The 16,071-nt window shown below is 38.1% G+C and overlaps 2 protein-coding genes across 2 annotated transcripts; one reads left to right on the forward strand and one right to left on the reverse strand.

The window, feature by feature from the left end:
• Positions 1-8,193: 8,193 nt before the first annotated feature.
• On the reverse strand, positions 8,194-9,171 carry LOC141815128 (uncharacterized). The gene is made up of 2 exons (XM_074703074.1): positions 8,860-9,171; positions 8,194-8,634 (listed from the first exon to the last, which is right to left on the reverse strand). Exons 1-2 carry the CDS (start codon positions 9,169-9,171, stop codon positions 8,194-8,196), a joined length of 753 nt encoding a protein of 250 aa, XP_074559175.1.
• Positions 9,172-12,915: 3,744 nt separating this feature from the next.
• On the forward strand, positions 12,916-13,890 carry LOC141815130 (uncharacterized). Its single transcript, XM_074703075.1, has 3 exons — positions 12,916-12,998; positions 13,105-13,630; positions 13,711-13,890. The coding sequence occupies exons 1-3, from the start codon at positions 12,916-12,918 to the stop codon at positions 13,888-13,890; spliced, it is 789 nt and encodes a 262-aa protein (XP_074559176.1).
• Positions 13,891-16,071: the final 2,181 nt, after the last annotated feature.

A 16,071-nucleotide genomic window follows, 5' to 3' on the forward strand; every position in this document is an offset into this window, starting at 1 on the left:
GTAGTAGAGACTACCTTAGTCGAGACTCTGTTTAACAAGTAAACAGTTGTCTCAAGTGCATTGCTTAAAATGTTCTGGGGAGATTGCATGATTTATCATTAACCTCACTATGTCCAATAAGTTTCAGTTTCACCTCTCAAATACACTTTTATGCATGGGCATATATAACGGAGACCACTGAGACAATTTCACATTGTCTCTAAGATAATCTTGAAACTCTTGACTCAAGTATTCACCACCTCGATCGAATCAAAATATCTTAATACTCTTGTCAAGTTGTTTCTCTATTTTGTTGTTGAATTCCTTGAACTTTTCAAAGTTCTCAGATTTGTATTTCAATAAATAAATATACCAATATCATGAATAATCATTGATTAAGGTAATGAAGTAGTTATAACCTCTTCGTGTTTGAGTTGACAGTGGACCAAACACATCGGTATGTATAAGGCCAAGTAACTCTCCCACTAGTTCACCCTTTCAGGTAAAAAGTAATTCAATCATCTTACCTTTAAAGCATGAGTCATATATATCAAATGAATATAATTTAAATGATTCCAAACTGCCAACCCTTTTGAGTTCGATCATGCGTTTTTTACTTATATGATCAAGATAATAATACTGCGAGTAGGAGGTTAATTGATTATCTTTTCGAGCATGCCTGTTGTTTGTTTTGATTTTGAATATCTCGTTGAAAATATCTAATACGTAAATACTATTACTTAATATTTTGGTCCCATAAAAAATTTCATTCAAAATGAGGTAACAACAATTGTTACTAAAATCAAATCGAACCCTTTCTATTTAAGAAAGAAATAGAAAGGATATTCTTTATTAAAATAAAAATATAGTAATAATTTTTTAACACTAATGTCGAGTCTTTTACTGTTCCTTAAGCCCTATATATTATCATATATAAGAGTCACACTCAGTATCCAATACCCGAGTGGATGAGAAAATAGTATAACATTCATTTACAAAAATACACTAAGTGAATGAGGCATCATATGCCTACTCTCCTTTTACGAACTCTAGATAAAATTTATAATTTCAGATTTTGAGAACGATTCTCAAATTCCTATACCAGTCCAAAATTAGGGTTAATCAACTTATTAGTATCCTAAATTATGCACAATAAAAGACAGCATGCATAATCAATTAAATCTAGAAATACAATAAAGCATATAAAAGAGATGATTTTGTAAGCAATTTACATATATTAATTGATCCTATTTATTTTACGAATTCAAGAGCCCTTACATTGAATTCAAAAGATAGTAGGTATTATCCAAATGGATTGATATCCACTTATATATAAGAACAACCTTAGAAAGGGTCCAACAAGTCATTCTTAGCTACAATGGTAGGTATCATATACCAATTATATATCATGTATACATAACTATCACATTATACTATCAACTACTTGAATGTTCACAGAAATATCAGGTTATCAATACATTAACACGTATACATCAAATGTATAACACTCAATTTCACCTCTATCCACATTGATCTTGGAAAGAGTCCAACAAATCAACACTTCAAGTTAAGGTCAGTCCGCTAATTATGAGATCATATCTCAATGGTTCAAACATATTTAATTTTAGGATGGGCTTGTAAAGAGTCCAATAACCTAAATAAGAACTTAAATTCTAGTTGTAACCATATTAACAAAAGGTGTTAGCTTTAATAAATTTTTAAGAGATTTTTAGTTCTCATCCTCTTTTCATGCAAATAACGGAATAATCTACATGACATGACAATAAATGACATAACATAATTATTGCAACTAATTATGACTATTTTTTGCCCTAGTCATCATAAATCTTATTTAATAAAATATGGTTAAGAATTTGATTTCACAAATCAAAATTTTTAAATTAGATTAGGAAATAATTTTCCATATCTAGTCATATATTTTATTTTTAAAAATATAATTTTTAATTAAAAAATCTAATTAATTAGGAAATAATTTTTTAATTTGAATTCCTAACAAATTAAAAATTCTATTATTAGAAATTCTAAATTAAATTATAATATTTTATTTTAGGAAATAAAATTCTTAATTAAAAAATTTAATTAATTAGGAAATAAGATTGCATATCAACGGAGCCGCTCATTCTTGAATCTAAAGTTGCCCTCCACTTGTTGAGATACCAACTGAGAGTCAGAGTAAAGTTGCACCCGAGCCGCTCCCACCCGCTTGGCTGCCTAAAGACCAGCGAGCACTGCTTCGTATTCAGCTTCGTTGTTGGAGGCTCGGAAGTATAACCATACAGAGAGCCGGATCTCTTTCCCCTGAGGAGAAATTAGGAGGACTCCGACTCTGCTTCCCTGCTTAGTGGAGGATCCGTCCATATAGACTTTCCAATCTTCCTCCTGTTCACACCTGGGCACCTCGGCGAGGAAGTCAGCTAACGCTTGAGCTTTGATGGCAATGCGGTGTTGATATTGAATATTGTATTCGCCAAGCTCTACCATCCATTTGATGAGTCATCCCAAGTCCTCGGGCTGAGTGAGTACCTTTCCCAAGTTACTATTGGTCAGCACGGTGACAGGATAAGCAAAAATAAGCCGAAGTCGTCGAGCCTGTTAGTAGTAGCCTTAGAGCCAATTATGTGATGATTAACTAGAAACTTTTTGTATCATATTCTATTATTAATAAAGGCAAGCTTTTTGATTATTATACTTACTTTGTATTTATGCCAAATAACTATGTATAATAATGTCCTTGGGTAGCTAGTTCTAATCTATATCATATCGATTGTTTGAATCGATAGTGAGATGATATAGAAAACACTACTCTTAATCATTTCTAGTCAAGCATTAATATTCAGGGACGATGTTAATGCACTGAGACTAGCATGTAGGTCAACTGGATGACTTGATCTCATAAGTCATGGATATGTGATATCGAGTTGACACATGGATATATATTAGAGAATGTATACTGAATTGATCCGCCATAAGAAAGTTTCATAGATCGTTATATGAGTGTCATAAACTTTCTCATGTGACTATTGGTATGAATAGTCCTTAGACCTAAAGTCACATAAAGAGTTATATACTTTGGTATCGTCAAACGTCACCCATAACAAGGTGGACTATAAAGACGATCACTGGGTATGTAACAAATTATGTGGAGGGATGTGAGTAATGTAAATGTGATCTATCCCTCTCATTTAACGGGAGTGATATCTTACGGCCTCTTGATAGAGTAGGACCACGAAATGCATGGTCATGCTCAAATGAGTCAATATAAGATATTGAACTCATTTGCTTGAGTGAGTCTATTTGAGAATCAAGAAACATAAAGATTGATAAGAGGATGACACGGTCTATGCCTCATTGATCAATCTAGATATCGAGGATAGAAGGGCATAGTCATACATTGTCATCATCACGGAGACTATGTTGAATCTCGACATTCTTGTCACTTGGGTAGCAATGATGCATTGCTAGATGCCGCTCATTGCTTATGTTTCTAAAATGAATTTTAGAAACATTGCCAACGTTACAAGAACCTATTGGGTCACACACAAATAACACTATATTTGGAGATGGGTTCTTTTTAGTTTGACTAAAAGAACAATTAAGCTCATTGGATGGCTGATAAGTAGCATTTTCACCAAGTAAATTAGGGTTAGATTTGGCTATTTTGATTATATTTCTTATCAATATATTGGATTTTTGGGCTGATATTAATGTTGGATGAATTTTTAGTCTTTATCCTAATTTTTTATTAATTTATAAAAATTTATGGAAATTAATTTGTTTATTTAATTTTGTAGGAAATTAGAATGGAAACAACAATGTTTGGAGGTCCAATTGAAAGAAAAATCAACTCTGACTCAGCTTGGGTTCGACTCAACTTCAATTCAGCTCAACCAGACTTAAATTTGGATTCAAATTGGATTTAGCCCAATACAAATCGCTATTCATAATGGAAAGGAACATTTACCTATTTATATAACGGATCGTATGGTGGGTCACAAATTGGGAGAATTTGCACCTACTCTGTCTTTTACGAGACATGCAAGAAACGATAATAAATCTCGTCGTTAAGTTCATTTCTTATACTTTATATACTTATGTATTTGTATTTAATATACATATATACAATCTAAATATGTTATACAATATAAAATAAATAAATATGTATGCTATACGCAAAAAATGAAAAAAAAAGAAGTGTTTATCATTCATTGATAGGAGATATCATAACCTTATGATAAATAACTCAATTTCGGATAAAGAAATAAGAATTTTAGTTCAAAATATATGTAATATGTCTGTTTTCAAAGGGCGAAGAGTAATTGATCAAATTCGCGGGCGTTCATATGAAGAAACACTTATGATATTGGAACTCATGCCTTATCGAGCATGTTATCCAATTTTAAAACTGGTTTATTCGGCAGCAGCAAATGCTAGTCATAATATGAATTTGAAGGAAACTGATTTATTTATTAGTGAAGCTAAAGTTAATAAGAGTAGTTTTATAAAAAAATTAAGACCTCGAGCTCGAGGACGTAGTTATGGTATAAAAAGTCCCACCTGTCATATAACAATTGTATTAAAAGAAAAATCTAAATTTTTATTAGATAAATCTAAGATTTAGATTCGTTATCTTATTTATAGTCAAATATAATATATGGGTGGAAAAAAATATAATAGAAAAATATGGGACAAAAAATAAATCCACTTGGTTTCAGACTTGGTACAACTCAACATCATCATTCCTTTTGGTTCGAGAAACCAAAAAATTATTCTGTAAGTTTACAAGAAGATGAAAAAATAAGGAATTGTATTAAGAACTATGTACAAAAAAATAGGAAAATATCCTCGGGTTTCGAAGGAATTGCACGGATAGAAATTAAAAAAAGGATCGATTTGATCCAGGTCATAATCTATATTGGATTTCCTAATTTCTTAATAGAGGGCCAAACAGGAAGCATCGAAGAATTACAGGTAAATATACAAAAAAAATTGCATTCTGTGAACCGGAGACTCAATATTGCTATTACAAAAGTGGAAAAACCCTATGGGCAACCTAATATTCTTGCGGAATATATAGCTTTACAATTAAAAAATAGAGTTTCATTCCGAAAGGCAATGAAAAAAGCTATTGAATTAGCTGAACAAACAGATACAAAAGGAATTCAAGTGCAAATTGCAGGGCGGATCAACGGAAAAGAAATTGCACGTGTCGAATGGATCAGAGAGGGGAGAGTTCCCTTACAAACAATTCGCGCTAAAATTGATCATTGTTCCTATACAATTCGAACTATTTATGGAGTATTAGGCATCAAAATTTGGATATTTTGGGAGGAGCAATAATAGACTTTTATTTGTCTTTCCTTTCTATTCAGTGATAGAACAAAAAATCACAAACTTGTTCATTCTTTTTCCATTAAATCAAACAAAAATGAGCAATTCCAATTCTATAAGGTTGAATAAAAATTCGATTGACCATTTGTTAGAATTGCTATGCTTAGTGTGTGACTCGTTAATTTTTCTTTAGAGTTAAGAGTTGGGATTAAAAAAAAAAGACTGACCCCTACTTAAACTTAATAAGTTACTTAAACTTAACTTAATAAGTATAATAAAAAAACTAATAACTAACTTATTGCTTCGTAGTATCAATATCCCAAGAAACAGTCACTATATGAGATGAGTGGATCAATCATATAGTTGCAGCAACTGCAACTAAAATCTTTTCTATAAAAAATCTTATTTATGGAAAAAATCTTATTTATGGGTTGGGTTGTGAAGCAAAAATAAAGAGATGTAGATAAATGGAAGGATGAGAGAAAGAAAGAACAAAAATATCAATGATATATGATTCCAATATGTATGGTCTATGAATTACCTCATAAAAGGCAATGTAATAAAGCATCAAAACTGAATAAATAATAAATATAAAATAATAATAAAATAAAGTGATATGAATAATAAAGAGCCTCGAGTTAATAAAAACTAAGTAGATTGACTCGAGAAGAGAAATTTTTTTGGGGAGCTCCATTGCAGAGTTCAGACTTAACCATTAATAGAGAAGCTATAGGAACGATGAAACCTGTGACTGCATAGGATTCTACTGAAAACAAATCCGAATAATTCATTGGGTGGGATGGCGGAACGAACCGAGAAAAAATGAATTTATTTCGAGAAGTCATGGATTGACCTAGAAATAACAAAAAGCAAAGAGTCAATATTCGCCCGCGAAACTTTAGATTACATTACAATATTTTGGCATCCTTTGAGAAGGGTCAAAAAAAGGATCATTATAAAAAAACATTATAAACATTATCTATAATCCATAAATATGCATAATAGAAACATTCTATCTGTATATCCCGTACATACATCTTCCTATATAACAAATTCAATATTGATAAATGTCTTATTGGATTATTTTTTCCGTGTGTATCTGTAATATGTCATATTAGTGAATCTTTTCATTCGCGAGGAGCTGGATGAAAGGAAACTTTCGTGTCCAGTTCTGCAGTAGAGATCGAATTAAGAAATGACCATCAACTATAACCCCAAAAGAACCAGATTTCGTAAACAACATAGAGGAAGAATGAAGGGAATATCTTGTCGCGGCAATCATATTTGTTTCGGCAGATACGCTCTTAAAGCACTCGAACCCACTTGGATCACAGCTAGACAAATAGAAGCAGGGCGAAGAGCAATGACACGATATGTGCGTCGTGGTGGAAAAATATGGGTACGCATATTTCCCGACAAACCTGTTACAGTAAGACCCGCAGAAACACGTATGGGTTCGGGGAAGGGATCCCCCGAATATTGGGTATCCGTTGTTAAACCAGGTCGAATACTTTATGAAATGGGTGGAGTATCTGAAACTGTAGCCAGAGCAGCTATTTCACTAGCTGCGTCCAAAATGCCTATACAAACTAAATTTGTCAGGATGGAGATGTAGAACTAAATGGTATATTGAGGATGAAAAAACAACTACAAGTTTATTTATTTCTGGACAGAAAATATTTCTTTTTTTCTTTCCTTCATCCTTTCCATTAAAATAACAGATTCCAATAAAATGATATGATTCAACCTCAAACCCTTTTGAATGTAGCGGATAACAGCGGAGCCCGAGAATTGATGTGTATTCGAATCATAGGAGCTGGTAATTATAGATATGCTCATATTGGTGACGTTATTGTTGCTGTAATTAAAGAAGCAGTGCCAAATATGCCACTAGAAAGATCAGAAGTAATTAGAGCTGTAATTGTACGTACTTGTAAAGAACTCAAACGTGACAACGGTATCATAATACGATATGATGACAATGCTGCGGTTGTCATTGATCAAGAAGGAAATCCAAAAGGAACTCGGGTTTTTGGTGCGATCGCTCGGGAATTGCGACAGTTGAATTTTACTAAAATAGTTTCATTGGCTCCCGAGGTATTATAAATAATACTAAATGAGACTATGATATATCAGAACATCTAAAATAGGATATATCAAAACATCTAAAATAGATCAAATTTAGTGGAGTAGTAGATGGTGTCTCACGCATATACTTTTTTTATAATATTAAAAATTAAACAAAATAAACAAAAAAATGAAAGAAAATAAAACAAACAAAAAAGAGAACATGTTAATTATATCAAAATTAGAAGGCACCAATAATTATAGTTCGCCATAGCTTTGAGCTCTTCGAAGGCCTTATCACATTCATCGTTCCATTCAAACCGCTGAGCTTTCTTAAGGATTTTGAAGAAGGGTAAGCTGCGCTTTGCCGACCGGGAGATGAATCGGGACAAAGCGGTGACGCATCCTATTAGTCGTTGGGCTTCTCGGAGGTTTCACGGAGGAGCCATCTGTGCAAGTGCTTGTATCTTCTCTGGATTAGCTTCGATTCCTCTTTCAGTTACTACGTAGTCAATGAACCGCCCGACTCGAACATCGAAGTGGCACTTAGTCAGATTCAGCTTGAGTCCCTACACACGTAAGGTGTTGCAGGTTTCGTCGTTGTCGGCTATTAAAGATCCTCCCCAAGCCATCTTCACCAATATGTCATTGACGTAGACTTCGATGTTTTGGCCTCGTTGATGGTGGAAGACTCGGTTCATTAATTGTTGATAGGTAGCGCCTGCATTCTTGAGTCCGAATGGCATAACAGTATAACAAAAGGTGTCTCCGTCTGTTATAAATCTAACCTTGTCCTGATCATTTACTTCCAGTGGTATTTGATGATAGCCTTGATAAGCGTCTAACATACAGATATATTCGTACTCGGCGGTCGAGTCCACTAGTTGGTAGTTGGTTGATGCGCGGTAGAGGGTAGCAGTCCTTCGGACAGGCCTTGTTGAGGTCTCGAAAATCCACGCATACCCGCCACTTGTTGCCTGACTTTGGCACCAGTACCACGTTGAACAACCAAGTCGGGAAGTGCACCTCTTTGATGTGTCCGGCCTTCATCAACTTCTGCACTTCGTCTTGGATAATCTTGTTCTGCTTGGGATCGAAGTATCTTCTCTTCTGTTTAACATGTCGAGCGCTAGGAAGAGTGTTGAGGCGATGTACAGCAATTAACAGAGAGACGCCCGTGAGTTCATCCGGCGTCCATGCGAACACGTCCTTGTTCAGGCGAAGGCAAGCACCAAGCTCCTGCTTCAATTCAAAAGGCAAGTCAGCGGCTACATATACCGTTGTCTTAGCTCGGTCCGGGCAAACTTGCAATAGCTCCTTGTCTTCAATCCCTACAGAAGTCGGGGCTTCTTGAACCGAGTGTATTTCGGCACCTTGGCTCCTCCGATTTTTTCTGGCTTCGGTTCAGACCATGTCGACTTAGCATCACCGAGAGGTCAGCTGATCGCCTCAAGCCTCCCCCACCTGGTCTCCGATTGGGAACTTCATCTTTTGATGGTGCGTAGAGACTACTGCCGAAAAGGCACTCAGAGTCGACCTTCCCAATATCGCATTATATGTTGATGGGGCATCTACTATGGTGAAGCGAATGCACCGAGTCCTTCGCAACGGTTCCTCGCCAAGTGATATGGCGAGGCTAATCTGGCCAAGTAGTTGTACTTCATTTCCAGTGAATCCAAACAAGAACTTGGCCATAGGCTGCAAGTTAGTTGAGTCAATCTGCATCTGGTCAAAAGCCTTCTTAAAAATGATGTTGACGGAGCTGCCCGTGTCCATGAAGACTCAGGCTATATTATAGTTGGATATGGTGGCGTGGATGACCAGAGCATCGTCATGAGGGACTTCAACTCCTTCTAGATCCTAAGGTTTGAATCCCATGGTTAGACCTTCTTCCCGCTTACCTTTGCCGACTCTGTATACTTCAAGTTGTCGGCTATGAGCCTTCTAGGCTCGGTGAGAGTCTCTGTCTATTGCTCCTCCAGCGATCATGTGGATGTTGCCTCGGAGAGTGTTATCATGATTATCCTCCTGTATATCTTTAGGGTTGATTGCTTGGTGTCCTTGAGTGTCTTCTATCTGAGTGGGAGGGAGGGATCACCTCGGAGATCAGCTCGCTTGTGAGCAGGCCTTGGGGAGTGTGGTGGCGACTCCCGAATTGGTCGCCCCGCCAAGGGTCTTTGATGACTCAGTTCAACGGCTAGTTTTCAAGCGCGCTATTCTGCAACTTGTCGGAGCTCTCGAGCGTACTACTGACAATCCCACGTATCATGGCTCCGGGATTGGTGATAAGCGCAGAAGCAGGGCAACCAACGCGGAGTTCTAGTCGGTCAAGTAGCTCGAGCGTCCACCGTCTGAATGGTGCGATGGCTAGCTTTAGGGGTTGCGGGAGCTTCCGACTCGGGCCTCTGGAGAGGTTGTGGCAGAGGCCTTCGTTCTGCTCGGCTGGTTGGTGGGGGCTTGCTATGGGCCCACTATGCTAGTGGGAGTCTGCATCCTTGTGCCGAGTTGACTGAGCTTCTTCAACGTGGATGTACTTGACTGCTCGGCTTAGCAATATATCGAAATTCTCGGGAGGCTTCTTGATTAATGACCTAAAGAAGTCGCCCTCGATTAGTCCTTGAGAAAAAGTACTTACTAGGACTTTGGAGGCGGCTGATAGCACTTCTTGTGCCACTTGATTGAAATGGTGTACAAACTCCTTCAGGGATTCGTGAGACTTTTGCTTAATAGAGAAAAGATCCATAGAGGTCTTCCGGTAGGATTTGCTAGTAGCGAAATGTCTTGGGAAAGAACTCTTGAAGTTGGTGAAGGAGCCAATGGAGGAAGGGGGAGTCGGTTGAACCATCGTAGAGCAGACCCGGCTAGGGTCGTCAGGAAGATGCGGCACTTGATGTCGTCTGTATACTGATGTAGTAGGGCGGCATTCTCAAACCATCCTATATGATTTTCCAGGTCGGTAGCCCCCATGTAATCAGGAAACTGCGAGGCCCGGAAGTGTCAAGGAAGCTCTTCTTCTAGGATTCAGCGGGTGAAGGGGGAACTGTCCAATCCACTACCCTCTCCCGACCATGGTCCTTTTCCCCGAGCAGGGTCTCTAGGAGGAGTCTGTTCGGCGGCAGACTCCATGGAAACACCGTAGTAATCGGCTTCTTGCAGCGGTCTAGTTGAATGAGCTTTCGGGGCTTCTAGGGGAACTAGCTGCCGTCGAGCAAGGATCAGAGGGACCTCAGCAAATCGAGTTGGAATTCTTGAAGGAGGAGCTGGAGCAGCTTGCTGATTTCAGGAAATGGCCAGAACTGCAGTGGCCACCGCCTGGTCGAAGTCTTCTTGCGTCATCGTGATGAGAGGGGGTCGATGAGGATCATCCATAGGCATGTCTCAAGAAAGGACTCTTGGAAGTTTCCACAGACAGCGCCAAATTATATTCCTATTGAGATAAGCTACAGGACGTGTCACCAACCGGATCTCCTCACCGGAATGGAGCTGGATTGAAGATGCTTGGTGGTCGGGACCTGCAAACAGAGCAATCATGAGCGGGAAGGCCAGGGGGTACCTTGGCGCAACCACTCTGATGCTTAAGTCAACGAACAAGGAAGAAGAAAAGCGTAGGCGAAAGAAGAAGAAAGTGGCTTAGTGCTCGCATGTGCACATACCTATTTACAGCAGGGAGTGGTCCTTATATAAGGGGAGGAAGAGGCCCTATCATATCTCCATTAATCACATCCCATCCTAATTAAAGAAATATCTTGTCACTGAGCATGATCTTATCAGAAAGATATGGAATGATCAGGGTGAAAGTTTCATCGTTGACATACGCTCGTAAGGTCATTTTGCACGTGGGTGTCAAGGCGGCAATCATAATTACGGGGTATGAGACTGTCAGAAGAAATGATGGGATGGACGGAGTCGGGCACCGTGATAGTCATTCGGCGTGAACCTTAGCCAAATCCAAATGAGGGTGAGGTAGCCAAGCCGACTGGAAGGTTGCGAGTTCGCAGGAGAAATCGGCCCATGAGGCGACTCGAATGAGGGTTCGGCTCGGAGTTATGCATTGGGCACCGAGGAGTCAGTTTCGTGAGGAATCGGCTCCATGGGATGCGACTCGAATCAGGGTTCGGCTTGGGGGAGGATTCGGCTTGAGGACTGTGCCTTGAACACATAGGAGTCAGCTCCATGTTCCGTATTCGAACCACGTCCGATTAAAGAGAGACTCGGCTCCCGGGGAAAGGGATACCGAGTTGAGAACTGACTGGGACTGGCCTTTGACTACAATAGGCCTACTCCGTAGTCGGGCATGGCATCGCGTCATCTATCGTGGGTTAAACCAGACTTGACTCTTTAGGGCCGGTTCACCACAACCATAACAGGAATCGTTTTAGTAAAATAGGGGGATGATTAATGGAGAAAACTTATAATCTAGTCGTAAACTTCATCAATGCCCTCGATATCTCGTAGTTCAAGGTTTCACAATCTGTACTTCAGGATAATCATAGCATAGATTAGTGTTTTCCTTACAAATAATATTAACTTGACATTATGATAACGTCTCCCTCTTATGAAAGAAATCATGTTTACTATCAACAATTTAGGTCGCCTATCTAATATAAAAAAAATATTTATATTAATGTACTTATCTTATTTGAAGTTGGTATGGACTAGCTAGATTTCCAATAATTTTTCAAATCTTTTGCAAGTGAGCATTACAAATTAAGGTTCTAGCGTTACAATTGTGAACCTTCAAGATGGTCCTTTTTTTGGTTGCCCAATCCACTTCTTGGGATTGCCAAGGTCTTTCCACTCTAAATCAATTTTAGCCTACCCTTACAATGAAGCAATCGAACTCAACACCATGCATCCATTCCCCTACCTCCTCCATCACCATGAACAATATTCTATCAATGACCGAGTCATCACCAGCATTAATTAAATAAAATTCCAACTTAATCAATTCATTATTCCTTCACATCATCAGTCTCGATAAGCACTTTAATGCAAGAGAACAGTAAATATCCTCGTTCATTGTGACTTGAAACCCCCATTAATTAATTGCCAATCTTCTTGGAATCGATCGCACCAGCAAACTTAATTTAATTCACTTACCCATCTCTTTGTTGATGTCATTTCGTATTGCACCCTCCTTCTTCTTCCTCCCTTCCTCGGTGCCAACTCCGCAAACACACCCTCAAGATTCTGCCTTAATTAACAGACACATCTTGGAATTAACCATGATCATTATTAGGGCACTTGAATGCTAATGCATGCATGCATTCATGCGATGCATGCGTACGTTGAAATTGAGCTTAATTAATTGCATTCACGATAATTATAATTAGCCGCTGGCGCAGCCAAGAAATAATTAACTAAACACCTCCTTAATGGTCTGCTTTCAGCACTTAATCTATCCTTGTCATCATGCATGTTTTGTTTTGTCAATATAAATAATGTCTTTGTCTTCTCCTCCCTGATCTTCTACGTACTGCTTTACTATTCTTCTTCTACTACTTCATGGATTTCGACTGCATGGACAATCTCGTGTTCCTTGGTGATGACGTATCCCACAACCTTGGAGATCATTCCTCACAAGCTTTCCCTCGTCTTCTTGAGTACGTCAATCAATATAATATCATCGTTTTCGATTTATAATCTTTTCTTTTTTGATTTCTAGTTGTTTTTATCATCTTCATTTCAATTGCATTGAAGCGTCTGCAGGAACGAGCCAGAGCCAGAGCCAGATAATGGCGATCTCATGCCTTTGCCGGAGAGTCTCTGGTTCGACCATGACCGCGGCTTCAGCTTCCATGATTTTGATCTCCCTTTCGTTCCTTACGACGACATGTTAGACAACTATGTGTCGGATCTTGATCGGTTGGACCAGATGAATTTCGACTCGTTTCAGTATTCGCCTCCCACTCTTTCGACCTTCGATGACTTCGAACAAGCTGCTTTGTGCAACGTGATTGTGCCTCACGAAGATGAGAGTGTTGTTGTCACCCGGGATGAGGACACTAAGGCTGCGGTTAGGCCATCGAAGTCGGCCGACAGGCAGTCTCCGATGAGGTTGGGCAACTTAGGGCTTGAGGAGATCAAGAACTACTTCTACATGCCGATAACTAAGGCCGCAAAGGAGATGAATGTAGGCTTGACGGTGCTGAAGAAGCGATGCCGCGAGCTAGGGATCGCGAGGTGGCCTCACCGGAAGATGAAAAGCTTGAAGTCTCTCATCCGCAATGTTAAGGTTTTGTGGTTTAGGGTTAATTTGTTAACAACTTGTAATCTTGCTGAACATGAAATTGTGATTGTGTAATTTTGCTGTAGGAGTTGGGGAAGGGGATGCTCGAGGAGAGCATCAGAAGTGAGTTGGAGAGTTTGGAGCAACACAAAAGGATGATGGAGGAGAATCCAGAGATGGAATTGACAGAGAGAACAAAGAGGCTGAGGCAGGCATGCTTCAAGGCTAACTACAAGAGGAGGAGATTGATGCATGGTGATCTTTAATTACTTGTGTATCTGTTATAATGTTAATCTATTATTTGAACTAGAGGTTAAAAGTATTATACTGAATCTCATGCACATAATATAGTGAGTGCTTTATGTTCAGAATCATAAATAATTCATGTTGAGATGTATAGCAAGAAGTTAATTTTTTAGCATGAGTTGCATGCAATTTTTTTAGCTAAGATACCCTCTTATCTTAACTCATTAATTGTCTGCCTAAATAAATGACAATAGCATGAATCTAGGGTGTGATCGGGTAATCTAATTCTGCAATTTGTTTCAATTTTTTTTATTGAGATTTAGAAATGCAAATAAAGAAATATTGTCTTTTGGCAGACTTAATCCAACACTAGAGATCTTCATTGATGATTATTATTTGACAGTATTGAATTCGTTAGTTTGATTACGATTAGAAATAATTTTTTAAAATTTATTGATTTAAAAAAATATTAAAAGATAGAAAAATAAATAATACTATTGGAAAATATTATTAATTAAAAAAATTTTTAAACATCAACTAAATAATTATTTAAATATATCCAAAATTTTAATTAATATGTAGAAAAAAATTTAATAGATTCAAAAATCTAAAATATTTTTAACAGATTCAAAATTTTAAAATATAAAAGATAAAAATTATCAAAAATATTTTAAAAAATACTAAAAATAATAAAAAAATTTAATAAATCCTTCTACATCTGTCATCCCGGGTTCAAAAAACTCATCTTCGGATTTAGAATTGTATCCGATGATAATTTTAGAGAAAGATTATCTGATATCAACTTGGCAAATCTTTGTTGTGGACGGATGCATACTAGAGTAGCCTTTGTCTTCCAAAGATTGATTTTTCTATTAATCATTTTTTATACAAGTAGTTTCTGAATCTCTATAGGTAGAATCAACTTTCTCGGTTCCAACAAGTTCATGTGCATAACCGACATCCATCAGAGGGATAATAAAACCAATCACCTTTAGGAAGGCAGCAAGAACCTTTCCACTATGAGACTTGATACCCTTCCAAAGATGCTTCAACACTAAATCAAAGCTTTCAATTCCATAAGGAGCAGCTGCTTTGCTGAGGTTGGAGATTATCACTCTTCCTTCAACACGAGCATAGTAATCCTCATCAATTAGAAGAGGCCCTATAACCACAAGGATTTTATGAACAAAAGGCATGACCAACTCATCCAACTTATATAGAAGATGATGCTCTTGATCTTCAAATGTCGGCTGCATGGGCAAAGGCAGAATTTTGTTCAACAGTGGGCTATAGCTCCAACTCTCAGACTTTCTATAAGTTATCGTAGGGATGTTTTCCTCTGTGGAGGAGTACCATTCATCACCTTCAAGCAATAGCTTCATGATCTTTCTTTCCTTCTGCTCTGTAGGAGACAGCTGTTCCTCCTCTTCTTCATTTAGTAGAGCTCCAAAGTATTGGTAATCCTTTTGTTTCATGAACGGCACACCCCTAGGTGCCTCCTTTGGGACATCAAACTGTTGCCCACGGTTTTCCTTAATGCAACATACCATCCAGGATGGAACTCCCATTAAATGTGTAAAATTGGGTCGAGATGTGGGGTGTAGGGTCAATGCGGGGTGTGACGATAGGGACGATGGCGAGGTCATCATTGAGGGAAGAAATGAGAGGCTGATTTGTGATAGAGAACGGAGGATTCTAGTCTCTAATCAAGGTCTCCTCCTGGTCAATCTCCTATTCATCGTCAGGATCCTCCTCATCATCATCTTCGTCGACGCATAGGAGGGAAGACAAAGGGGATTGGGAATGCACAAGAGTTCTAGAGGGGAGAATACTCGGGTCGTCATCTTCATCATCCTTAAAGACTAATTTGTGGTTTTGATGGCGGTCGAAGGAGCGGAGGAACTCAGAGACATCGAGGAACTGCCAGAATAGGGCTTGGGTGAGCTTGAAGAAATCTTCCTTGATGCCGCCATGACCAGGGTCGTCTTGTACGTTGCTAGAAAAATGTATCCATGCATGAAGACCTAAATAATTATTGGGTTTTTACCAACCAGTAAAAAAAGTACAACTTGAGTAATGAATTAATAAGTAGAATAAAAATTCTAGAAAAAGAAAAAGTATCTCTTACTCTAGATATATTAGAAAAAGGATCAGATTATGCACTGATGAGAATAACTTTTACCATATGCTCTTAATCTTCA

The sequence above is a fragment of the Curcuma longa genome, chromosome 21, assembly GCF_044706935.1.
Source record: "Curcuma longa cultivar G26 ecotype Majalengka, Jawa Barat chromosome 21, ITB_CL_G26_1.1, whole genome shotgun sequence".
In the NCBI taxonomy this organism is placed as follows: Eukaryota; Viridiplantae; Streptophyta; class Magnoliopsida; order Zingiberales; family Zingiberaceae; genus Curcuma; species Curcuma longa.